Raw genomic sequence first — 26,031 nt, 5'->3', positions numbered from 1 at the left:
GCTGGGGAAGGGACTGGAGCACAAGCGCTGTGAGGAGAGGCTGAGGGAGCTGGGGTTGTTAGCCTGGGGAGGAGGCTCAGGGGAGACCTCATCCCTCTCTACAACTCCCTGACAGGAGGTTGTAGCCAGGGGGGCATTGGTCTCTTCTACCAGGAAGCAGCAGTAGGACAAGCTCTGTCAGGGGAGGTTTAGGTTGGATATTAGAAAAAATTTTTTTACAGAGAGAGTAATCAGGCATTGGAATGGGCTGCCTGGGGAGGTGGTGGATTCGCTGTCCCTGGAGATGGCATCAGTGCCATGGTCTGGTAACCGTGGTGAGGTTGGATCAAGGGTTGGACTTGATGATCTCGGAGGTCTTTTCCAGCCCAGTTGATTCTATGATTCTGGTTTTGTCCATTTATATGAACCTAAATAGGATCTGTATCTAACAGTAAGTGTTCAGATGGAGAATTTAACAGGAACCTCATGTTCTTAGGTAATCTTCCTCCTATAATCTCTTACCTCTGATAAATGACTTACTGTGACTACTAGCTGTTCTCCAAAAGTAAGCTGTTTTCTCCAAATAATGTAATCATTCTTCTCTTTGCAGTTGTAATTAAATTATCTTGGGACACGAAGTATATAATATTTGTTTAAATTAGTGTTACTATTTAAGTTCTGCTCTTCATGCCAAATGGGTGAATACTTCAAACATATTAATATATCCCTTATCAAATGTGTTTTTCTTTTCAGTGACAAAAGCCCAATCATTCTGATGTGTAGATGTGCAATTTGGATGGCAGTTTGTTCCTTTATTCCATTGTTGCTTCATTTCTTTTGACTGCCTTTGTTCTGCTACATGTCTTCTTTGTGGCTTATCTCTGCCTTTGCATTTCTTTGTGTAAGAAATTTTCTTGTAGCAAGTCCTTCAGTAGTTCAAGTTTTCTCTCCTGCTATCATCAGTTTAGGATTAAAAAACAACTAAAGCAAACCCTTTAAATTTTGCTGTGGCTGTCTCATGTGCTAGGCCTGCTGTACAGATTACTTTCTCAAGACTTCTTTTGAAGCACAGTGACTGCTTCCTGTAAACCATCTTTAATTTATGTGGCTTTCATTATCTGCTCTAGTTGTATTACTTGTATCTGACTGCTAGAAGAGTGGCTAGCTGCTGCCCTGCACACAGATTACAACTGTAATAATTGCTTTGCATGCTTAGCTGGCTCGCGATACTGTAAATTCCTTATATGGGCTCTCATTTCTGTGTTTGTGCTATTGATCTACTCTGTCAGTCACCTGATAGCTGATGACAGAAGTGACCGGGCAGAGTTTCGTGTTTGCATTGCTCATTAGCTTGATGCACATAGCACGGGAACTGCTGGCCTCTGACAGGTCAGTAGGTGTTGTTATGAGTATTTGGAATCTGTAGTTTTCAGGCAAACCAAAGAGATTTGCTTTCCAGCCTAGCAGGAGGGTCTGGCACACTCTGTACTGCCTCTAAAATGCACTCTGAGCATTAAGAATTAAGAATGGGTGTTCTCTGTGCAGAATTTAGCTTTTAGTATCTGACTGTGACTTTGGTAGCATCTATTAAGACTATTCTGGTACACTGAGAAAGTTCCTAATTAGCTTTGATCAGGACACTAGTCAAGAAGGTCTTTGCCTAAAGGCATAATTGTGCTTGAGAGAGGAATAGACACGGATCCCTGAATAGGGTGGCAGCATCTTACTTGGGTTTTGACTTAAAGCCAGGTGTGATACTGCAAGATTTTTGCTGAAAGCTGAAGTGCAAATATATCTTGTATGTTTACTGTTGGACAGAGCAAATATTCTCCAAGATGCTATATTGGAACTGACCACTGGAACTTCAAGGACAATTAACTTTGTCTCATTCCCTGCCTTTTTGCTGTAATTTTCTGCATGGATGTCTTAAAGAGAATACCTGGTATAAGGTAGAAAGTGCTTGTGTTTCTTGGTGAACTAAGTCTTCTCCCTCATCAGAAGTGTGGTGGAGTAGAAGCCATTAGTGGAACAGAGCTGCTTGTCGCTGTGTTGAACGGAACTTGAACTGTGCAGCTTCTTAGGAAAAGGGGCCTGTAGTGCAGCCAAGGATTTGCTCCAAATAACACTTTGCTTTATGGCTGGAGTTGTTGAATAACAAGTTAACTCTGGCGTTGTTGTAAGCTGCTAATTGTTCTGCTCTTTTCACCTGCAGGTTGTGACTGTTTCTCTTCTGTCATTTGTGTGGAAAGTGCCACACACACTCCAGAACAACAACGGCTTTTGCTTGCATATTCCAGTGTTTCTTTTGTCAGCGAGTTCAGCAAAGTTGTAATTCTTCAAGTGCCAGCCCTGAGCTGAGTGAGGAGCCACCAGCAGAGATGGTAAAAATGACAAAATCAAAAACGTTCCAGGCTTACCTGCCAAACTGTCACCGAACCTACAGCTGTATCCACTGCAGAGCCCATCTCGCCAATCACGATGAATTGATCTCCAAGGCAAGTGGTTTCTTTAGAGACCTGAATTATTTCTTAACCAAAATGGTTATCACAGAGTCACTACTCCCAGTAGATAAGGGATGCAAATTAATGCATACTTCACTCTGTCTTCCCTGGGTTGTGTACTGAGAACTTGATATATTCTGGAAACTTCTGAATGTGACATAAAGGTTGATCTAATGTGTTCCCCATGTTAACAGCCTTGGTCTGCTGTCAGGTGGGTACTATTTGAGAGCTGTCCTATCTGAAAAGTCTGCTAAGGAAAACTGTCAGAAGAAAACATGGATCTCTGGGTAGGGAGATTATTCTCGTTATGGTTATGCCAGATAGAGATTATTTTTGACTCTGTTGGACTGACGGTCACAAAACTGGCTGTTTCTAGAATGTCCCACTTCTGTTATGGAATCTGTAAACACACTTCTGCTGTATACCAGTTCCTAAGGAATATGATTAGCCAGAGCAGTTCAAAATAGTTGGACTGTCTGAACTTAAGCTTAGAGGATAGGTGGATCCTTGAAACAGGTGAGGCCTGCCCTTCTTACCTGTTGCCAGAAGAAACCAAGACTTGTGATGTATTATATATGTAGGAAAACTTGAAGTTTGGGATAAATACTAGACAGACTGGTTCCTTCTTTGCTTCAAACAAGCTCCTGATTAATTTACTCTTACTGGTGTTCTGGAGAAAATACTTCAGTTGCTTTTCAAACCTATTAATACAAATTGTTTTCTATATATCTGTTTTGTCAAATAAAGTTAATTATAAAGGGTTTGCCACTAAAAATGTTATCTGTTGCTCCTGCCTGTTCGTGTGTTCAGCAGCACTAAGGTGATGCTGCTTTCCAGTGCTGAAGAGATGGAAAGGGTTGAGAATGCTTCTACTTCTGAATTTAGGTTTTCTTTGGGTGAGGAGGTAGTATACCTGCTTGCTTATCCCTTAGAGGGTTATCAGGCAATAATGGGGATTCCTCATACAGTTTTTTCCTGTGTTCCTAGTGTTTTTAATTTAGATCTCAAGACAAGTTCTTGATTCAAACAGTAAAATTGGTGTTGGTTCTTGGCAGTGTTATTGTTTGGTGCATGCTTACTCCTGCTCTGCCTTCAGTCTTTTGTCCTAAACAATGCTTTCCCTCAACTTAGTACATGTATTGAGGCATGGAACTGCAAATGTGACACATCAAATGTGAAACAGTGAGCGAGTTACATACATAGAATTATGTGAAGAAGTTACAAGTGAGGACTTGCTTAACTTTTATTAACCTGAAGAAGGTTTCTCATTTTATTGTGATTGATCTTACTTTGGTTTATGGTCAGCAAAACTAAGAGAAATGTGAATGTACTTAAATTTAAATTTTTCCATGTTGATTTCAGCATTTGAGTATAAGAGACCTTTTTGCAACACTGGACTATAAATTGCAAACATTCATAGCTTCATTATTCACTGTGCATTCTGGGCCAAAAAGTACTGGGAGGGGTCAATCTTTCCTGAACTTCAGGCTGTATATACCTATGGGAAGGAGACTTTGCTTGCTGTGTCTTTTGAGATGTATTAATTGAGAAAATGCAATCCAAGCACACAGACTTAATAAGGAGCTCTTCTCTTTGTGAACTTAGATTTTTGCATGTCAACTAAGATGCCACAGTTGCCATATGAGCCAGTCCCAAGGCCTTGGAATTTTGATCAGCAGAATATTTTTAATATGTTAAGCAAATCATGTGTTCATTTTACAACTTCATAAATAATTTCAAACATTAAAAAACAAATTTTCAATTCAAAGAAAACACAGAGGACTCTTAAAAAAAATCTATCTAGTAATTACAAATAATTACTTCGAAGTTGTTTCTGATGGTGTTGGGAAGATTGTTAGAGGTGCATTCTGCTTTATTTCTGGCTTCTTTAATTGTTGGTGAAGACACCTTACAAAAGTCTTTGTACTTGCAGGTTGACCATATGCTTATTTGACAGCTGATCCGTATTTTATCAAGATTTCTTGACCATATTTTATTGTCTAAATCTGTATGGTGAGATAGATTTAAATGTGAGGTGTATCTTTTTGTATGTTTGTAAAATAAAAAAGAACATTTCTCATTGTACTTGTATTTGGGACATAGCTTTGAAAAACCCACCTTCCTTAGGCTGAATTTATATATATTCCAACATTGGAGAAGTTCTTCTGATGGAAACAACCGCAAAGCAGTAGATACACTTGGATCATTAAAAATAAGTACTGCTGGCCCGGGGGTGGTGGGTGGAAATAAAATTTGATTTATTATGAATCTTTTTTCTGAACTTCTCTCAAAGTGCCTTCATTGAGATATATTATGTGCAATGAACTTGGGTTAATGAGAGATTAAGGGGTTTTTTATTTATACGAACATATCTAGGATGATGTAACTACCCAGCCACAGGGGGGGAAACCCAAGCCAGAAAAACTCCAAACAAAAATATAAACCAACCTGACATGTAGCAAGTCATTTCTATACAATCTAAAGTTAACTAAGAATGGTGTGGTTCCTGGGCTGGTTTGGATTTACTGATGGAGCAGAGTTGAACTATTCAACCTGATTTCCTTCCCGCTGCCTTATTTTGAGGGCCTAGTTAAAACCTAAATCTCTGTGTTACACTGACTAAATACAATTTTTGGTTGCAGATTGTCTCACTTTCTTCCAAATGCTTCCTCTACACTTTCAATCCAGACCCCTGGTGCCACAGGTACTGTGCAGCAGATAAAGGCAAACAGTATTTTTTAATGCCTGGCTGTGGCTGCTTCCTTTGGAGGTTGTTCTCCACCCTGTGTTTCCCGTGTGCATGGTGACTTGCTTCCTTCTGTGTGGTCAGGGAAAATGAACCAAAACACACGGTGCACTTTTAATTTAAAGCAGCTCCAAGTAACTTTCTAATGTGCTTTGACGTATAAGGATTTATTATACCTGACACTGAGGTGTTTCCAACTTGAAGATGAAAAGATAAGCGGTGGTGTGAAACGAGTGGTGTTTCTCTTAAACATTGGTCTGTTATGGAAAACCAAAGAATGCTCCATATTTCTGTCAATCATCCCTTAGATTCTGATCCTCAGAATATCAGACTTCAATACAGATTTGCAGTTCTGCTTTTGAGAACTGTTAATGCCAGTTGTCTGCCATGGATGGCAGCATAGACAAATCACCTTTTCATTCTGTTTCTGTTCTGTTGGAGCAGCAGGATCTCTTTCTTGCCTTGGAATTAATCATGAAGCTCTCTTTTTTTTTTTCTTGTACCCTTGCTGATCATAAAATGGCAACCAAGAGTCCTTGCAATGGTTTAGGAATAAGAACACAGACTAATGAGACAGGACAAAAGTGTGTTACCTGCACAGGTGAATTCAGTGTTACTGGTGGTTTTAATTCTCTGCAGCTATGAAAGGACTCTGTGTGTTGCCCAGTGTTGAAATCAGCTTGGATATTGGTGGTTAGAGCATACATTTCCAGATGTTTTCACTCTATAGTCTCGTTTTCTGCTGCTAGGGAGGAACTTGGGGAGGAGGAGGAATGGGAAGAAGGCTGGTTGAGATTAGGTCATTGACCATAGAGATTATCTCAAACATTAGTCTGTACAGCTGGACACATGCACACATGTATGAACAGCTGCCATAATCATTTATAAATTCCAGCTATCTTGAGGAAACCATTGATTTGAAGGATACATACACAATAAGAGAACTCATAAACTGTAGATGACTTTTAATTAAGTGAAATTTTGAGGTTGTGCTGGTACATGTTAGACACAACTGCTTTGCATTGCTAACAAGTCTGCAAGTGATGGATTTCCTGTTTCTTTGGTGAAGACTTCAAAGTGGCTATTAAAATATTTTTAAAAATACTATGAGAAGGAGTATACTGTTCTTCACTACACTGGGGAACATTCAGAGGACAGGAAAGAACCTACAGCTTTTTTTATTTCTTTAAAAAGTAAATGGATATTTTTTAGAATCATATCCTACTGTCACCACAGGCCCAGAAGAGAAGTAAACTGAGCAAACAACCACCCGTCTTAATAAAGAGCAAGGCAAAAAGCTGATGCCATAGGAGGCACTTACTGGATTTTAAATGTTCAAATAGCATGGAAAAAGTGACATATGTTAATAATAGTGATTTTAAAAAACCAGTGTAATTAAGCTTTGAGAGAAAATTTCTGCCAGACTCCTTGAAGTACAGGAGTGGTTGCCACTTGTGTGGCCTGTACAAAATGTTACATGTTTGCTACTCTTAAACCCATTCTGGAGGAAGTTTTGTGAGAGGCTTAACTGGAAGAGTTTCTTCTGAGTTGTTTGTAAGTAGTAGACAATGTGCAGTGATTATTAGCAGTAGATAATTTTATAGGAGGCAAATGTTACTTGAAGCACTGGTGAGGGGTTTGTAGCTATTCAGTTCCAATAATTGTGTAGAAATTCAGATGTGATTCAACAAATTACAAAGAAATACAAATACTTAAGAGAAGTCTTGGAACCTAATGGATATACTGCAAAGGATGATGCTTTGTTACTCAAGGTTGACCTGACTGAAAGACTTGAATCATCTTAGTGTGCCTTGATGCTGGGAATGGAAGAAAATTTGGACAACTTTGTACAGATGCCTGTATAAATACTGTCACTTTCTTCTGTCTTGTTCATTGCAAAACATATCTGACCAGAGGGGGAAAAAGTCATATGAAGTCACAGACAAGACTAGATGTGTCAATATTTTCAAGAACAAGTTCTACATAAAGGTATATACGTATATACATACGTAATTGTATTGACTGCACTGGGAAATCCTTGTACCTTGTGGGAAAGAACGATCTTGGTGGTTAAATGTAGTTCTCCAAGGCATTCAGTATGGGCTGCTCTTCTATTATTGATGAGAAGGGAGAGTCTTCAGCCTAAATAGATGCTAAAACATTTTTAGCCTTGCTTGGCAATCTGTGGTTTTGTCCTCCGCTGTTTAACTGATGAGTTCAAGAGGAATTTTTTTAAAGGGTTTGTTGTCTTTAAGTAAATATGCTATGCTTAGCTTGGTTCAATTTGGTAATTCTCCTGTGCTTATGATATAATGGGTATTTGGAAAGATAGTTGGGCCCATTGTGTGCTTGAAGGTCATTTTTGTTCCCTGCCTAATTTCATAAATATTCTGGTGATAATTATTTTCTCCAAAAAGTTTCTAGGTTTTTTGGGTTCTGTTTTTTTCTTTTAAGGGAAGAATCTAGTTTTTGAAAGAGAAACAATCTTTGGAAAACATCCAAGAATAGATTTGAAGGCTTAAAGGAGCTGGAAAGTACAAGGGAAGTGTTCTACTGTACGGGTGTTTTGACATAATTATTTCTGAAATTCATTCAAGATGCTGCATAGGTCGAGATAACTTGTCCTGCCTGACAAAGTTTTCACTCTGAGGAAATATCAGTTGCCAGATTTGCAGACATGTGGTTTTTGGGGTGGGATTTTTTAAGGTTATTCTCTGTGTATTGAATTTTCTTACTGTATTGAAATCAGTAAGTAATTGAATGGAAATACCCTTTAAATTTATTTTTTAATACTTATCATGGAATCTTTGAGAACTTGCCTAGGAAGTAGCTGAGCAGCATTATTTCTGTCTGCATTATTGAGGAGTTGGGACTGAGAGAAATACCAAATGGAACACATTTTTTCCCTCTGATTATTTTTTTTGTCTGTAGCTTATGTTGAATTCAATTTTCTGAATTAATTTTGCAAATCTTGAAGTGAGAGGATGTTCTTACAGCCTCTGATGCATCTTGCTGAGAAGGTAATTCCAGACATCAGAGCACTCGTGTGTGTTGCTGGTTTACCTTAATAATACTGCCCCTACAAACACTGTTTTCTGTACTTCTCCAACACGCTTATTTGTTCAGAATACTAATTCAAGTTGCTCTGTCTTAGCTTCTAGAGGGAACTTCAGCTAATGAAATGAAACTCAGGAAAATGAAACTGAACAAAAACCTATGGACTTCCTTCATTTTCATTCTTTAAAATTCCTGTTCTCTGTTATGAGTGACTTGCAAACTGTGCATGAGGAGATGCTGTTGATGACACTGTGACTTGCTTAGAATAATGCCTGTCCTACCCTTAATACCTGCTAAGATGGCAGTTTCTGTGGAGCATGATCTCTAGCCATGCAATCTAATCCCATCTGTGGGGAATAATAAATGATATAAGCTTTTCAGTAGGACCCCTTCCCCCACCCATGCCTTGAGCTGTGCCTTAGGGCAGTGAATACGTGTTCTGCTTGACTGGTGCTTCCTTTTCTCCTGGGTAAAACAGCTAATCCTGGTGTTAGAGGGAGGGATGGGTTTAACTGAGAAGCACAGATCAAATCTGAATCTGCAGGTGTGTATTAGTGTGTAAGTGAAACATGTATAAAGCTTCTTTGCTACAAAATATATTGACAGAGGTCTCTCAGGTGATTTGGAAAAGACCATAGTTCCAAACTCTTCTTGCAGTCGACCTTAGTGTGATTCCTAAGCACAGTTGAACATTTTTGCTGAGTGAGGCATTCCAGATACTTTCAGCTGTGCTGAAACAAGAAAACATGATGGATCTTGTAGATCTTTCTGTATAAATGGAAGAGCTAGTCAAAGATGTGGATTTTCTAAGGAATAAATTGACTCATAAATCAATCCAATATTATTAATTGAGGACCATGAAGAAACAGCCTTAAAGCAAGTTTAAATTTTAACTGCAAGGCTTAGTTGAACTGATAAATTGTCCAGCTTCTGAGTAAAAATCCTGGTTGCTGTGAGCGATTATTGATGGCAGTTGATCACACTTGCCACATCTTCTAATTCCTCTCTACTGGGTAAGACACATATTTAAGACTCAGTTTGAATAGAATGTTCTGGTTTAGTGATGATTTATGTACAGTGCCAGTGATCTTGGAAGTGCTGAACAAATCTTGCAAAGTAGAAGTTTGTGTTTGCATAGGTGATGTTTGTTCTGTCAAATGTGGAGGAACTTGTCTTTGCAGCTGGGCAAAGAAACAAGTGTTCTGTGGCATGTAAATACAATATATGGTCTCTAAACATGTGTATAGGTAAGAAAAGATGATATCCAAATAATCAGTCAGTCTCTGGGAACAGGAAGTAAGAGAAGGTTGTGTTTGTGAACAGATTTTCTTTCTAAAATCACTGTCACAGGAAAAGGTTCTGTGTTGCTTCTCCCTCTGCTCTACCCTGATAATCCCAAAAATAGAAGGTAACAAAGATGACCGTTTCTGAGGGGAAATAAGCCTAGGGCAGTACAGCGTATTTAGGGCAACAAAGTAAAGGATGCAAGAAAAGCCAAGTCATCTTTAAAAATATATCAGGAGAAAAGAACAACTAAAGCAGTGCTTTCCAACCTGCTCTTCTTATTACATTTGGCTAGAATTTTTTTTCAGCTTATGAAACAAGAGAGGGGAAGAGCTGCTTTTTGTGCTATTCCTGGCATCCTTTTACTGCCCTCTGCTTAATTTTGAGAAAAGCAGGGTCAAAGGAGAGCTTTTATTAAGTGATACTAAGTCAAGACTAAACATAACCTTTGCAGAAATAATTGCATAAGATAGTTTGGAAAGTCTCCTGACTGTTGGTTTGTTCTGGAGTTTTTTCTTTCCAGCCTGCTGGGGAACTTCAGGTATGGCACTAAGTAGTTTAAAAAGTGATTGTGTAGGACCAGACAAAAAAAACCCCAACAACCCACCACATTCATTTGTATGTGATTGGCATGTGTAATTAATTACATGTAAATAGAGAGACTAACACATGATTAATAGGAGAGAAGATTTCTTGGTGCAGTTTGAAAGAGGATTTGTGAATTTTAATTCACAACATGGACTTTTTAAAGCAAGGGGAAATGGCTGCAGCTTTTAAAAAAAAATTAAGAATTTTTACAGTAGCTTAATCAAGTGTCAGGGTCATCATGGCTTTGAAAGTTCTTTTTCATAATTTCAGGTAGATGAAACAGGGAAGTTCTAGTTTTAAGTTTGCTTCTTAATGAATTAGAGGATTTTTAACATCTGCCCTTTACTTTTTCTTAAATTTTGGGGTTGCACAACTGTAGTTTTCTCTAGATTAATGTGTAGTTTACTCAAGCTAGTTACTCATTTGTTAATGAGCAGTTTTTGAGAGTATATATCTGAATAGTTTTTGGTTTCATCTGCAGTAAGCATTCTCTGCTTAGTTACTGCCTCTAATCCTAGTTATTCTATAGAAACTGCAGGCTGTAGGTCTGCACCACTCTGCCAGTTTTGTGATGAGTGTTTAAGTATCTCAAGAGAACTGAACTAGTGGTGGGGTTTTGTTTGTTTGTTTGTTTTAAAGGCATAAATTAGAGGCATTCCTTACTTTCTGGTGGAGCTGTTCAGACTCCTCAACCAAGTCTCCCTTTCAGGGTCAGTACCCTCTGAAGTTTCAGCTTTCACTCTGCACAGCCTGTGTTTTTCACTGCCTTGTGAAAAATAAGAGTTGCGGTTCTGGCGAGTAGAGACAGTACCTTTTCTTTTGTTTCTGCTCCAGACAGAACCTCCTTAGTGTCATTTAGGTTAGAAAAGACCTATAAGGTCATTGAGTCCGACCATAAACCCAACAGTGCCAGGTCCACCACATCATGTCTCCAGGTGCCAGATCTACACATCTTTTAAATACCTCCAGGGATGGTGACTCCAGCACTGCCTTGGGAAGCCCATTCCAGTGCTTGAAACCCTGTCAGTGAAGAAATGTTTCCTTATCCAATCTAAACCTCCTTAGGTGCAACTTGAGGCCATTTCCTCTTGTTCTGTCACTTGTTACTTGGGAGAGGAGACTGAGCCCACTTTGCCTTCCTTTCAGGTGGTTATAGAGAACAGTAATATGTTCTGTCAATAATTGTTTTAAATGATTGCTAAAATAATAAAATATTAGCACTGTAAACTGTTAAGTAGAATTTCTCATCCTAATGTAAGATTTTACGAGTAGCTAAGGGCTGTATGTAACTACAGTGCCACCAGTGCTAGCTGGAGTAGTCTAGTCATGGACTTCTTTTACCACTCTTTATTGCTTTTATCTTTATTGGTTAATGTTGATCAAAGAGTGTTGATTTATACACATTTTCCTTTTACGTGTTCTTTTTTTTTTTTCCCCAAACTGTTCTGAGTAAGTACATAAGAGACAAAAGATTATTGCTGCTGTGTTGCTAGTTGTTAGACTGGCAAAATACATAGTGATTTCTAATTACTTCTAATGATATAACTAAATACATGTCAGAAATAGAATCCGTTGTAGAAAGGTCCTTCTGCCTACGGTTCCATGCCTGATGTTACTAAAACCATTCAAAAATATTGAACGTGAGATTTTTCTTCTAAAAACCTTCCATGTTGATCTAATGTAGGCTTCTGAAAAGTTGTTCTGTGATCTTCAACACTAGAACTGTGGGGATTCTTAAAGACAGTTGTACTATCTCTACAGCATGAATAAAATCATTAATTTTCTTGGAAAGTGGGTTAAGGAAGGGAAAGACTGGAAAAAAAGGAAATTAAAGCAGTGTAGGGATTTTTTAAAATGGAATTCAGTATGGAAGAGAGAAAAAAGAAAAACTCCATTTCAGTGTGATCCTGTTTGAATGGGAAATAATGGGCGTGGGTAAATTATCAAGTGATCCAATACAGAAGGAACAAAGCAACAGCTGGAAGGAGTGATGGGTTTGACATACCCTTTGAATGTTCTCCCCGTGGCTGGGTCTGCTCTGCTCACAGGTTCTCCCAGGGCCTTGGTGGCTCAGGACCACCTGATCCCAGCCCCAGGCCCCTGGGCCTGCCCTGGCATTGCAGAGTGCCCGGGAGAGGAGCTGCTGGTTCCGTTGGTACAGGAGGAGCAAGGATGCAGTTCCCAGGCACTGGCACTGCTCCACCAGCCAAACCAGTGAGCGTGGCTGATTAGGGGGTTTAATGCAAAACTGGGCTACAGCTCTGAACTAAAACATTTATTTAGATCTAGCCAAGGAAGTCTTAACAGTCATCTTTTGTCCATAATCTTTCAGGAATGTGAGAGATTTGAAAGCATATGGCTGTGTTCAGGCATTTTATGATAACAGTTGGTTTGTTAAAGTAAAGCTGAGCTTATAAACTGATCAGATGTGTTTCCTGAGTACAGTATGCTGGGTTTATGCTTGGTTCAGAATTTCACTGCTCTTACATCAAATGATGCAATGAAATTGCAATAAGTCATCTTTTGGGTGCAGCAGGAGAAGACAGAGATGGGAATAATTCCCTTTGAGTTAAAAGCAGATTATTTTAATTAGCATGAACGATGTCTAGGAAAATGAGATTGGTATCTTGCAGAGGGGTAGGAAAAAAGTATGCTTAGTTTGTATTATGGAGTCTAATTTTGAACAATAGTGCTTAACAATGTAAAATCACTGCTAAAAATCTAAGTTAGGTGAATACTTGGCTGACCAGGCCTTCCTATTAAAGAACTGGTATAAAGTAATCGATCTGCAATAGTTTATATCTGCATTACCTTAATATGTTTACTAATACACCCTTCTGGAACTTATTTTTTTGTTTGGTGGGACTTCTTTTTTTTTTAACAAATGCAATTTTTGTTGTTTTTTTATTTTTAATGCAGTCCTTCCAGGGAAGCCAGGGACGAGCCTACCTCTTCAATTCTGTGTGAGTATATTGTTATGGTTCTGCACACTACTTTCAGAGTGTAACTTTATGCTTCCCAAGTGGAAAACAGTAGGAATTAATGTAACTTTACTTTGCCCTGTTCCTTGTAACGCTGGCTTTACTCACTAGTAATAGTTATTAAAGAGCTACTGGGCTAATTCTGAAATATCCCATTGCACATACATGAGTTTATCTTATATTTTAAGTAATTTTGCTAAGAGCTGAAAGATTAGGGAAAGGTGTTAATGTGGAATTCCTTTTGTGTATGTAGTCGTAACTGTCTTGAGTAGAAGTTGCTGTTCTGAGATACTCAAGTCAGATTATACTGTGTGACTCTAAATTTGCTGTAGACAACTCAGCTGTAGTCTAAAGAAGAATTTCCCGGTGTGATAGTTGGATACATTTACAGGTTAATGTTTCAGTAAACTTGGTACATCTTAAATGACCTTGAATATTGCAAATATGCTGGAGGCAAAAGGTCTCTGTGATCTTATCAAGCCCGATATTTGCAATCTTAGGCATGTCCTTCCCTTCATAGAAGGCTCTTTGCATTTGCTAATGGGTGTTTTTTAAGTTTTTAATATGCAAGATTGCATTTTTGTCTCTATTTTTCAGTGGTTTTTTGTGTTGCACCTTTTTGAAAAAGTAATGCAGTTACGTGTCCTGGTCTATTTTTGAGCAGGATAATGGAACTATTAACTGCAAAGGATTTGATTATAGGTCCTTGAGATTCTTTTTATATGTAGTCATTCAGTGGTGATGTGAGACTTGAATTCTAGTTGTAATAGTAAGAAGCTGGTAATACAACAGCAAAACCAGCAAAATTTTGCTCTTGTTTAAAACGACCAAAAACTTGGTTTAGTCTTGCCTTGTGTTTTCTGCATAGATTCTCACTGATGAAAAACCTAGCTTGGCGCAGTACTTCATGGCATGTTTTGTTTTGATATTGCTGTTTGTTCATCATGGCTTAGTCTGCTGATGTGCAGCAAAGAAATATTTATGAGGCTTTTTCCCTACTGCTATTTTGGAGTTGGTTCTAAATTCAGCTGCTGGTGCTGATTTACTGGTACAGACTTCAATTACAGAGGTCTCAAATTGTTTTTGAAGAAAAGCCCGAAGTTGGAGAAGTCTCCAGTTACTGCCCAGTGTTCTGTTCTGTGAAAGTTTAACTGTGTAGCTGGTCCTCATTGCTGGGAGTGAGTGGGTGTCACCGACAGTGACACCACCAGACACTTGAAAAAAAATAAAACCCAAACCCTTATTTTCTTCCTGTCCTTGTGCTTAGTGTGACAGAGGAAGTTACTTTTACAGCATCGAATAAGTCAGGCACTTTTTTAAAAAAAAACCAAAACTATTTTTTGTCCACTGGAGAAAAGGTGGGGAACAGAAAGAAAAGGAACAGTCATGCCGTTAATGTAATTTCTTCTTTTTTTTTTTCAGGGTAAATGTGGGCTGTGGTCCAGCAGAGGAGAGAGTTCTTCTGACAGGTTTACATGCTGTAGCAGATATCTATTGTGAAAACTGTAAAACCACTCTTGGATGGAAATATGTAAGTAATATACTTAAATCTTCAATAAATGTTTATGTGTTGAAGCACAGATATTTGAGTAGGCCGTTGAGTAGCACCTATACTGATAGTTTAAGTGAGTTAGCTCCAGTGCTTTTGTATATATCAGGATGTGATATAGTTTTGCTTCCTTCCATCTGCAGCAATGCTGTAGTAGCTAATAACTTTATTCTGCACTGGAAATCAAGCATGAGCTATAGGTGCTGTTACATCTATCTAACATTTCTCTAATACCTTTTTGCAAGATTACCAAGCACACATGCACTAAACCAGATGAAAGAAATTGTCAAAGTGGGTCTTTCATTTCTTGGATTGCAAAAGTTGGTTCATACAGGAAAAAATATGAATTGCAGTAAATGGCACTGAGCATGTTTATACTGCTTACAACTAATGTGAACTTGATTCTGTGGTTTGAACAGTTACCCCTGCACTTGCACAGTTCCTGTAACACTTGCAGCTGTGTTGGAAGTTTGATATTTTGCAAATGTTAGATTCTGAATGTTGCATGTAGGATTTTCACTGATTCAGTATAGCTTCAGATCTTAGAAGTTTTCCAAATGCATTCCCTGTGATGATGAATATAGAGGAGATCTTTTGAAGAGGTTCCCATTTCCTCTTTTCATTACTTCTGGGGATAAGGAAATAACACAAATAACATGCCATTTCCTAATCTTCACTTTAAAAAAAGCATTAAAATTCCCTAGGCAGTGAGAGGACATGGAAAGTTCTAAAGCAAGATCAGCTGTGTAGTAAATCTGCTGATTCCACTTAGAAGTTTACTTCTATTTCCTTGTCAATGCTTTTCAGCCTCTCCTTCCTCCCTCCCTACTCAGTGTAACCAACATGGGTTGTTAACTGTAATGTCTCCTGTAATGTTTGTAATTTTAATGCAAGTTTGTTTAAAATGCTTCGTTTTCCCAGCTTAATTCACTGTGGTCTTGATTATTTTTTTCTTTCTTTCCAGGAACATGCTTTTGAGAGCAGTCAGAAGTACAAAGAAGGAAAATTTATCATTGAACTTGCCCACATGATAAAAGACAATGGTTGGGAGTGAAACATAACGTTTTTCCTTCTGTTTGGACTCTATTCTGTGGGACAGGCTTTACAAAGACTAACGCAAAGTAAAGGAAGAGCTTGGCTAGAGTGGCCCTGAGAATATCACTGAACTCTGAAACCTCACAAATGAGTAGTGTAGTGTAAGTGGCTATTTCAGGCCATGTTTGCCTTTTCTCCTTGTGTAAGTTCCCTCTTTTTGTACGTGTATTATTGTGTGAACAGTTGTTTTGGAACATTTTGGATGACCTTTTTCTAAACTCTCTCTTGACTAGAGAAACAGTTCAGTAATTGAAAACGGATTTTACTGGTTAGCATCTCTCTCTGACCTATGCCTTTAATGCTACCTTCTGCTGTGCATGCTTCTTGCCTAAACACCTCCACTCCGGTCCTGTAGAAGTTCTGTATCTGAGCAGTCTGAAAGAATGTACGGGATGGGGTGCTTTTTTATTAAATGTAGCAATTTCTGATGTGTTTGGCAGTGAAGAGGATGCAGTATTGTAGTTATTAATTTCTTTTTTAAATTTGAGTGTACCACAACCTATGTACATCTTTTAGGTGAATTGGTTAAAGGTACAGTGCTCACTTCAAAAGAAAATATTTCAATTGCACTGACTGAAGTTAGCAGGTCTCAAGTTGTTAGGAAAGGTTATGCCAGAGGTTTGGTAACATAATGAAATAACATAGATTTTAAATCAATAATGCTATAGAATATGTTCATTAAAGACCAACATATTCCCTAAGGAGTTTGCTGGATAAAAAATTTATAAAACTGTAACTTGCAAGATTAAAAAGAAATATATATGCATCTTCTATTTTGGAAAAAAACATTAGTTGCTGTATTAGGAAAAAACAAAGTTTTGGTACTGTACCTTTGCCAGTAACAGGGACTTGTGCATCAGTAAAGTTTTATGGCTGGTTCCATGTAACTGTATAGTCCTAATGCACTGGACAAAGAGGTTGATGTCAAGGAAACTTGTTGAAGTATTCTGCTTCTGCTACATTTGAACAAAAGTATTTATTTTTGTGAGAAATTGCAAGAGCCTATGACATGAAAATTAGTATAGTACCTGTAGGAAAAGGAGAAGGAATAAGAGGGAAGGGAAGTTTGACTTGTTTTTTCATAAAATAGCAAGGTAGTTTTTAAAATTTGGGGGTGGGGAAAGGGTTTCCTGGTTTGCTGGCTAAATCATCCCCAAGTACCTTTTTATAATAAAAATTTATATGAAAGTCATCTTCTCTTTTGTTCTCATGCTGTTTCTTTCATGGAATCAGTTAATGAGAGAAACTTCTGGAAAGTGTATGCACAATATGAGCTGTTGGTATCTGTGTAATGCAAACTGAGCAACTGTGAAAGAAGTGCTCTACATAAATTTGCTAACTTAATTTTCAAATTAAACAGACTCTGAAGACTTTTTGTATTTGAATCCTTTTAATGCTTGAGGATAAGATGTTTGGAAAAAAAACCCTTTAACACTACGTAAGTCCTATCACTGAACAATACAAAAGCCTTGCAATACAAAATCCTTTTCTCTCAATAACAATTCTTAACTGGCACCTGCAAAGCTGGTCACGGGTGCTGCTGCTGCTGTTCCGTTTTTGGGAATCTCTGATGGGCTTTCTGAACTCTGCTGCACTTTAGAAATTGTCATACATGAAAAATTATGCCAATGGGTAGAGGCAATACAGATCTTCAAAACCAGCTTTCCAGTGTTTTTGTGGAGAGGAGTGGGAAGAGCATTCACCCACGTGCACACGTTCTCTGTGATACAGGCTGGCTAAACTGCATTCAAGATGTTGTAGTGATCTATACCTATGAATTAAAAATGTAAGAATTAGAGAAGTAGTTGAAGCTGTTGGGTTTCAGTCCAGAGACCTGAGGTGGTACAGTCATGTTCAACCTGGATTTTGTGACTCACACGTTACTACTTCATGTTCACATCAGGCTTTGAGGTCTCATTTTTAACAGTGTTGTTGATGCAAGATGGGCTTTGGTGTTGCCTGTCTTGTGATCTTTTCAACCTGGAATTCTTGGGATTTTGTTTTCCACCACTGTAATGTATGTTGCCAACAAAGAAGGCGCTAAAACTATCAGCAAAAAGCTTGTGTTGGCTCCAAAGTCCTGTTGCAGTGTTGATACTTGTGAACACGTTTGTGTGAAGTTTGTGTATCTTTGGGCTTTTCTTATTGCCTGGCTACAGATGTGTTGAGGCAGTACACTGGACTGAAGACTAAAGTAATGGCTGCTTTTCCATAGAGAGCTGAAATTAAAGAGAATATGTAAAGTATTACAGATTTTTCTCTCCAAAATTGGGGGTTTGGCTCTCTCTTGTTTGTAAGCTCATGCTGTCTGTAACACAGTCTGATTCTTAGAAATTCAACCTCTTTCTTCAGTGCATTATTTATATTTCAAACTGGACATTTTCACCAAAACCTTAATTAACTTTGATGCCAAAGGCTGGGACTTCAAGTGCTTAGCACATAGAGCTTCAGACTGCTGGCATAGAGTTAATGATCTACATGTGATGCTTATGGCTTTTAAGAGAACGAAACAAAGCAATATTCTTTTTGGTCTGTCATGAAGCGTGGATGCTTAGAAGGAGTAAAGAGCAGAAGTAATACAGAATTGCTATTTTTTGCTGCCATGTAACAATTCTTGAGGCTCGTTGTATTGAGGGAATATGTGAATTTTCTTCCTGCGTTTGGCGGCATCGATAATTATTTTCTCCCCACATAGAGATGTAGAGAGTTCTTGTTATTGGTTTTGGTGAAAGTCGAATCCAGATAGCAATGGCTGCTGGCTGATGTGAAAAGGTCAGTCTGGTCACTGAACCCTCCAGCAGTCATTTAAAAGAAAAATAAACTTACTTGAAAAAAAAATTTTACTAAAGCATTTTCCCTCTAACCAATTTTTGTAATATATTAAAGATTATATTTAAAGTTTGTATGTGTTTGCTCTGGGCAAGTTTACTTCCCCTCCAACTTGAGCACTTTTGTTACTTGTACTGCTTATTTTTATTGTTGGTCTTAACATTTATTTTGTATTTTGTTTTTTATAAACTGTAACAAAAAGCTTTTGTGAACCTTTGATTCTTGCTGGCTCTTTCTTGGACCAAATGAACTGACTATGAGCTGGCTTAGAAGAAATGTTCATTGGGATGCATAGGAATTTGCTAGCAAAAATGTGCATGTACTGAAAGTGTTTTTCCACTGAACCTCTAAAGCCACACCTGTCCTAAAGTAACTAATCCTAATTTGGTGTGACTTTAGTAACCTGACCACACATTCTCTGTCTAGGTCCAAAGTCACGACTTTAACAATGATGTTCCAGGGCTGAATCTGCCTCCAAATCCTAGAGTTCTTCTTTGGCTGGTCACTTTTTGATTAATAAAAGGCAACCCTGCCATCTTGAAAAATTCTGTTAAATTGCAAACTTGCTGTGAAATAAGCTGCAGGATTTGGTGAGGGGTTGCTGAGGCATCAACCTAACCACTGTTGCTGTATGCTTTTAACAGTGTGGTAATCTTAATTTTATCTGCCAGTTAAACGGGCCAGAACATGAATTTCCCTTGTTTACTATACACATTCACACATTGTAAACTACACAGTGGCAAACTGTGTGAAGGAAGTTGGTTACAGCTCCATCCTCATTTCCCATAGCAAGGCCCGAGGTGCTGACAGGTACCAGTGCTGTGCCCGTGGGCTCACGGGCCAGGGGAGAGGGGGAATGCAGTTTGTGACATTTCTTTGAATTAAAAACTGGCCTCAGAGGCTCTGACAAAGTCATCACTGCCCATAACCAAATGGCATTTGTAGTTATTACTACATTTGTAGTTATTACTGCTGTATCAGTGCAAGAGTTCCCGAAGGCTGTGCCCCATTTTTGGTGGATTTCTGCTCCCCCCCAAGTGATGATTGAGCGTCTCCTGCACGCTCATCTCTGCAGTCAGATTGCAACAGCAGGGACCTACAGTCTCACAGACCAAATTCCAACCATCTCCATAGAAGCTTCAAATTATCATTGGACACTTTATTGGACTTCACTGAGTGTTAAGCCAACCAGCAGTACAGACATTTACTGGAAAAGGAACAGACACTTCAGATGCTTCTTATAAAAGGACTGTTACAAGTGGTTTAGGGTCTAAAGCATGAGTCGTAAATGGCAGTTGAGTTGTGCCTCATTGTTTCTTAAACTCTTGAAAATGCTTTCTTTTACAGGTGACATGGCTGTGTTGCTGTTTTGTCCTAGCAATACTGTACATCATTTGTTGTTTCACTATAATGTATCTACTTGAGGTATCACAATAAAAGCTTTCAATTGTTTTGTTGAGTTACCTCTTGGTTTTGTGCTGTCTTTTCTTCCTCATCAGATTCTTATGCTTCATCTTCTGATAAGGCCAGAGAGAAAAACCAGTGCTCTTAGCTGCTCTTAGGAATTTCTAAATTGGTTGAATCTGAATTTTTTGTGGCTTTAAGACTGCCAGGAAACATTTTGGGGTTTTTCCTTTCACAAATCTGTCCAAAATATAGAAAGTTGTGTTGCTACTTTTAGAGGGTTTGCCTGTTTTGAGCCAATAATGGAACATCTGTGAAGTGAGAGTCAGTCTCTGCACCCCCCAAAACTGACTTTGAGAAGAACTGAAGGAAGTGTGGTGTGCCTTTTGTTGCATTAGCTTGGTCAGCTGTGGACCAGAGGAGCACTCTGGGCACAGACACTCCCTCTGTTCATTCTGCTTTGGTTGGGAGGAACTCCTGTAGTTCCTCTGATCAGATTATCGGTCTTGTCAGTGCATCAAATATGACCCTCTGGAATTCCTGAGGCTGAGAAGTAATTCAGGGCACACTTGTTCAGCTTCTCCAGTAATCCATCATTTAATCTCACAAAGGGGTGGTAGGGATGCTCTTCATATGAGATCAAGCATATTTCCATCTTGAGAAAGTGGAAGATGGCTTGCCTCCCTTTCTTTTATTCAAGTGCTGTCTTAGGGGCATGAAGTAAGGATCTTTCCAGATCTGAAAAAAAGAAAAGGGATAAAATGGAGATCTGAGGTGTATGGTATTCATAGTGTAAAAGCCTAACTTTTGACATGGATATGATCAAAGTAATAAACATTAAAATACCACCGAAGTATTGTTCAGATTTGAGATGTTCATAGTAACATGCCATCACATTTTGGTGTAGTAAAGGGGCTATAAAAACACCAACTGTCTGCAGTTGGGTTACCAGAATAATTTTGGAGATGTGAACTTGAGTGTTGTGTCTTACCAGCTAGAATACACCTGCAGGATATCTGACTTCCAGACAGACAGAGGTGGGCAGATGCTTCATGTAAAGCTTGAGAACTTCCCATTAGATGTGTTTTTGCCCCTGTTAAATTTAAATAGCTGGACAGGGGTCTCACTTGAGGGTTCTCCCCACACACACAAAGCACTGTGGATGTGGCACAGAACAGGGAAACAGTCATGACTAGAGCTTATCCTCTGCACAAGGCTCCACTTGGGTTGCTTTGCCCATTTTTGTCTCTTCCTGTGTCCCCTTCCCTTGGCTCTCCCCCAGCTGGGTCTGACCCGGGAGCCGAGCACCTGCTGGCACTGGCACTCACCTCCCCTGGGCACAGCAGCCGTGGGTTAGCTGGGCTGGGCAAAGGCATCCCTGGCTGTGGATTAGCTGGGCTGGGCAAAGGCATCCCTGGCTGTGGATTAGCTGGGCTGGGCAAAGGCATCCCTGGCTGTGGATTAGCTGGGCTGGGCAAAGGCATCCCTGGCTGTGGATTAGCTGGGCTGGGCAAAGGCATCCCTGGCTGGGAATTAGCTGGGCTGGGCAAAGGCATCCCTGGCTGGGAAATGGCTGAGCCACGGAACTGATGAGCATTATTTGTTTCTTCCTCTAGCGGGGACTGAGCTAATCTGAGGGTTTGGCTCATCCATTTCTGTAGTATTGCTGAATAAGACTCCAGCTGAGGATCTGAGATGTTCTATGATCCCTGCAGCAGATTAATCTATGCTTATGTTACACAGAAACCTGATTGCCCACAAATTTGACGTAGTAAAGATCACTCTAGAAAGCAGACAATATAGGTTTCTCAGTGTTTAATGGATTAATGGGTGGTCTGATTTCTGTATTTTAGTAGTAAATATCATAGCTTAACTTTCCTTCTTGCCCAAATAGACTTCAGTGATTTCTAGCTCAAGAAAAAACAATGGCAGGACCAAATTAGCCCTTCATTCAAAATGGAGTTTGCATCCTGGCATTAAAACATGTACATGTTTGTGAAGTCCATCACTGCATGGAATATCGTGGCTTGCCCTGTACCTGCAGAAAGGGTTGTCAATGTTATTTAATTTTCAGAACACCTTCATGACATGATTAGCAATGATCATCTGCTTTATTTTACACCTGATGGAAGTTGTTAGTTTTACAACATGAGCAAAAGCCTCCAGTTTGGGCCTTAGAGCTGATGAAAGAGCAGCAATGGTATATTGGGCATCTGAAACATTTTTCTTATGTTACAAATGTTGTAGAGTTAAAACTCCTGTGGATTAAAGAGCCTGATTGTGGTAAAAGTTTGGAGGGCTTTTTAGCTGTTGGTTGAATGGCATTAATCAGCTGTGTTTGAATTGTGAGTCAAGCTATTTGTCCATTTAAAAGCAAAACCAAATAAGCTTTATTCTGCAGAAAAGATTATTCAGAATGTTTTACTACTGAATCATATAAAACCATGCTCACAGAGGTGCAACACTAAAAGGAAAAAAAACAACCCCAAACTGCAGGAGCTCTGTGCCATTGCCTGTGCAAACAAACGATTTTCCAAAACTTTCTTTAAAAGCTCACTAGAAGTCTGGGATCTTGTGACAGGGAGCAGGGCTGCCAAGGGCCAGAGCAACTTGTTTTGCAATTGGGCCTGGGGGAAATTGCTACATCTGGGGGCTGGGTTGCAGCTGTAAAACACGTGCTTTTGAGGGCTGGGGGAGCTTTCTTAAACAAATATATTTCCTAAACAAACATTAATGGATTCTCTGCCATGCGCAGGGAAAACCTGCTGATGTTATTGCAGTGAACCCTTGATCTGTTGATCTGGAACTGCTGAACACTGTGAAACCACTTTGAGAGGCACGTGCTGAGTGCTGTAAAGCCTGTGTGTGAAAGGTATGTGGGGCACTGGGACAGGAGGGTGAGTACTGGCCTCAGTGCTGGAGGGTGGCTCTGCCTCCCAGGAAAGAACTGAATCTGTGAGACTCTTACAGCCTGCCCTGAAGAACAAGCACAAGTGAACTTCAAAGGGAAAAGATGGCATTTTGTGACACTTCAGGCCCCTCCCAAAACTATCCATCTCTGTACCTTGTGTTAAATGGCAAATGGAACTGCTTTTTCTGTGCCCTGTGGAGAAGGATGCCCAAACACCTGCCCATCACCTGTGCTGGCAGTGAGTAGTGCCTCCTGTGTCAAGTCAGCCCCAAGTCAGGCTAGACTGGGGAATCCACAGCTCCCAGCAGCTGCTCTTTGGAGCAGGAGACTGTTTCTGGCCATAATCTCCTTACAGGCCTCAATTACTCATCTGTTTCCCACTGATGGTCAAATAAGCACTATTGAGTGGATGGCACTCTCTGCTTGGTTATCATGTGTAACCATAAGACTGTAAATCTGCTTGTCTACTTAACTTTTCATCTTCCCTTCCTTTCTTCCTCCTTTATCTTCCTCTTTCCTCAAGTACCCACTTTTTTATGATACCCGTAACAGTCCAAAGTCTGCAGCATTTTGATTTTTGTTGTTCCTCTTCTTTCCCCTCCAGAATGTGTTACCCAGGGGCAGCATTAACAATTTGTGGTCAGGAAGGATACCGATGTTTCCTGGTGTTGATTCAGTGCCCAGCCAGCCCGAGGCAGCCTCTGTGCTCCCACCCTGCCTCCTGCATGTGCTGGGAGCCAGCTTCGCCAGTCCTTGAACCTCGTGGGCAGAGTACAAGGTGCTGCTCTTTGCTCCTAACCTGAGCAAAGAGGTTAGGAGCTGCTTTACTGATTAAGCTCCTGCAGCAACTTTTAGGTCTAAATACAATTTCTTTGGCCTAATAATCAGCAGTGAAGGAGCGGGTATGAGCTGCAGCCCTATAGCCCTCCAGCAATGCTGTGCTGGACTGCCCTGCTCCTCCTTCTCCCAGGCAGATGAAACCAGTGGATTTTAACCGTGCTTTTCCCCCCCTTTCCTCCTCTCTTCTATAAAGAAAAGTTTCTCACAGCATCGAGGCTGGAGACACAAATTAATGCCCTATAATTACCTACTCATAATATACAAAACCAAAAGCTTTCTCACGTCATTCTTTCAATGTTTACTAAAACAGAGACTTTGTTCTGGCAGACTTCTCCTTCACTGGCCAAAACTCGCGCTGAAGGTTAACAGCTCCCAAAGTTAATGATTATCTTGCCTTGTTTGCTCAGTGTTTCAGAGTTAAAACATGTAAATATGCCTCCCCCATATAATTGCTGTGATCAGCCAGCGATGAGCACTGCAGCAAACATAAACAGGGCTCTGAGCAGAGAGAAATGTACCCCCTGGCCTGGGCTGCCAGGAGTGTTGGCTCCCCCAGAAAACAGCCAGTGCAGGAGAACGCCGTCCTGCTCGGGCTGCAGATTACACAGGGCCTGCTATGAAAACCCCCTCTCAAAATAGCAATTTCTAATCTCCCCCGAGGCCGTTAATCAGGTTTCTAATCCAGCCAAGCTGTCGGTGCTGTGACAGGCTGCGATCCCCAGGCCTTTATTAGAAACCCCTGCTGGTTACAGCATTTATTGGGTCAGGGGACTGATGGCCAGGGCTGTGGGGGCAGGAATAGCTGCATGTGTTTTGTGAGGCAGATCTGTGATGGTTGATGCCAAGACCTGGCTGCACCTCACCTGTGAGCGCTGGACTTTACCAAAGGCTCATCTGCATAGAAACGCGGTACAACGTCAGCTCAGATTTGGTGTTTTCTGAAGATTTAGAGCAATCTCTGCTTTTCTGGAGAAAAATGCCATACCTGGTCCTGATTGCTTTCAAACTAGATAGGAATGCCCTGAACAGTCAAAGCTTTCTGGGCAGCTTCACAGGAGCAGAGGTTTTGCCCCTGCATGGGGTAAACTCCATGTGGGGTAATTACATCTGCGTCTTGCCCAGCATTCCTGGGGGATTCTATCTTGGAGGACCTGATGTGATGTAGAGATGGGGTGACATGACTGATGTGTGTGGCCACCACTCAAGTAACTGGTATTTGCAGCATTACTGGAGATCCCTCCAGCCAAAGGCGCTGTGTGAATGTGAACGTGTCTCTCACCGGGCACGGCACCGTCCCTGTACAGGCTGTGCAGGCAATGGGCTGGGACATCTCCTCCTGCCAGGGGAGCTCTGAGAGGCTCCTGGCATCCCAGGGGGGTATTCAGAATTTGAGGTGCTGGCTGGAGAGATCCAGCTCCCAAAAGGGCTCAGCTGGAGGATGCTGTGGGGGCTGTCCCCGTGCTCAGCAATGTCTTGGCTGCTTGTGGACAGGCTGCTGTGACTGAGCCCTACCTGAGGATTTGCTGTGGTGATTCCTGGTCTGTAGGGCTGTGCCATGCAGCTCAGTGTTCCTTGCCCACCTGGGAGAGGATGCAGCAAGACAGGGAGGCAGTGGGGAGCTCAGGCTGGTGGGCAGTTCTTTCTGTGCCCTGGGGCTTGTCATCCCACCTGCACCTCGGGCTCTGCAAAACCATCTTGATCAGAGCCGGGTTTGCAGGAACCGATAGGAAGGTGTGAAGGCACCACACACTGAGACCACAGTGGGGAGTGGCAGCGAGTGCACCGAGACACCTCCTACCACCACACCCAGGATGGGGTGGGGAAAGTTTACTAAAACTTGGCAAATGAGATGTGTGAGAGCCCTGAATAACCGAGCACTGCTGGTGTCACTGGGATGTGTACAACTGGGCATCTCTCTGGGAAAGGCCCCTCCACCTCCCCTCTCCCCTTGCCACCCTGAGCACAGCTGCACATGCTGCAGCAGCTCATCTGCAATGCACATGAGGAAAATGCACATGGGGAAAATGGTACATACAGTGTGTTTGGTTTCTTTATTTAGCGTGTTCCTCCTGAGAGGCCCCAAGATCTTGAATTTAGAGTTTTACTGAGCTGGCTCTTCAACCACTTGGAGCTGTGTGTGCATGTGTGTGTTGGAGGGTTTCCTCCATGGCAGGACAAGCTACAGAGGCCAAGTGGTCTGGAGCAGCCCTGTCCTGCAGCTGATGGCCTGTTAGTAAAGACCATGGCAGCCTCTGCCCTATCAGCAC

The 26,031-nt window shown here is 40.6% G+C and overlaps 1 protein-coding gene across 1 annotated transcript; it reads left to right on the top strand.

Moving 5' to 3' along the window:
- The first annotated feature begins 986 nt into the window (after positions 1-986).
- YPEL1 (yippee like 1) lies at positions 987-20,072 on the top strand. Its single transcript, XM_018088021.2, has 4 exons — positions 987-2,474; positions 13,075-13,118; positions 14,559-14,667; positions 15,650-20,072. Exons 1-4 carry the CDS (start codon positions 2,358-2,360, stop codon positions 15,737-15,739), a joined length of 360 nt encoding a protein of 119 aa, XP_017943510.1. The 5' UTR covers positions 987-2,357; the 3' UTR covers positions 15,740-20,072.
- The last annotated feature ends 5,959 nt before the right edge of the window (positions 20,073-26,031 follow it).

The sequence above is a fragment of the Manacus vitellinus genome, unplaced genomic scaffold, assembly GCF_001715985.3.
Source record: "Manacus vitellinus isolate BGI_N305 unplaced genomic scaffold, ASM171598v3 scaffold_31_pilon, whole genome shotgun sequence".
Classification (NCBI taxonomy): Eukaryota; Metazoa; Chordata; class Aves; order Passeriformes; family Pipridae; genus Manacus; species Manacus vitellinus.
This window is presented reverse-complemented; position numbering and strand designations above follow the sequence as displayed.

Excerpts from the sequence above, each read along its gene's own strand:
- YPEL1 (XM_018088021.2), top strand. The coding sequence starts at position 2,358 with ATGGTAAAAATGACAAAATCAAAAACGTTCCAGGCTTACCTGCCAAAC. Across the intron at positions 2,475-13,074 it reads ACGATGAATTGATCTCCAAG|TCCTTCCAGGGAAGCCAGGG; the intron begins GCAAGTGGTTTC and ends TTTTTAATGCAG. Across the intron at positions 14,668-15,649 it reads CCACTCTTGGATGGAAATAT|GAACATGCTTTTGAGAGCAG; the intron begins GTAAGTAATATA and ends CTTTCTTTCCAG.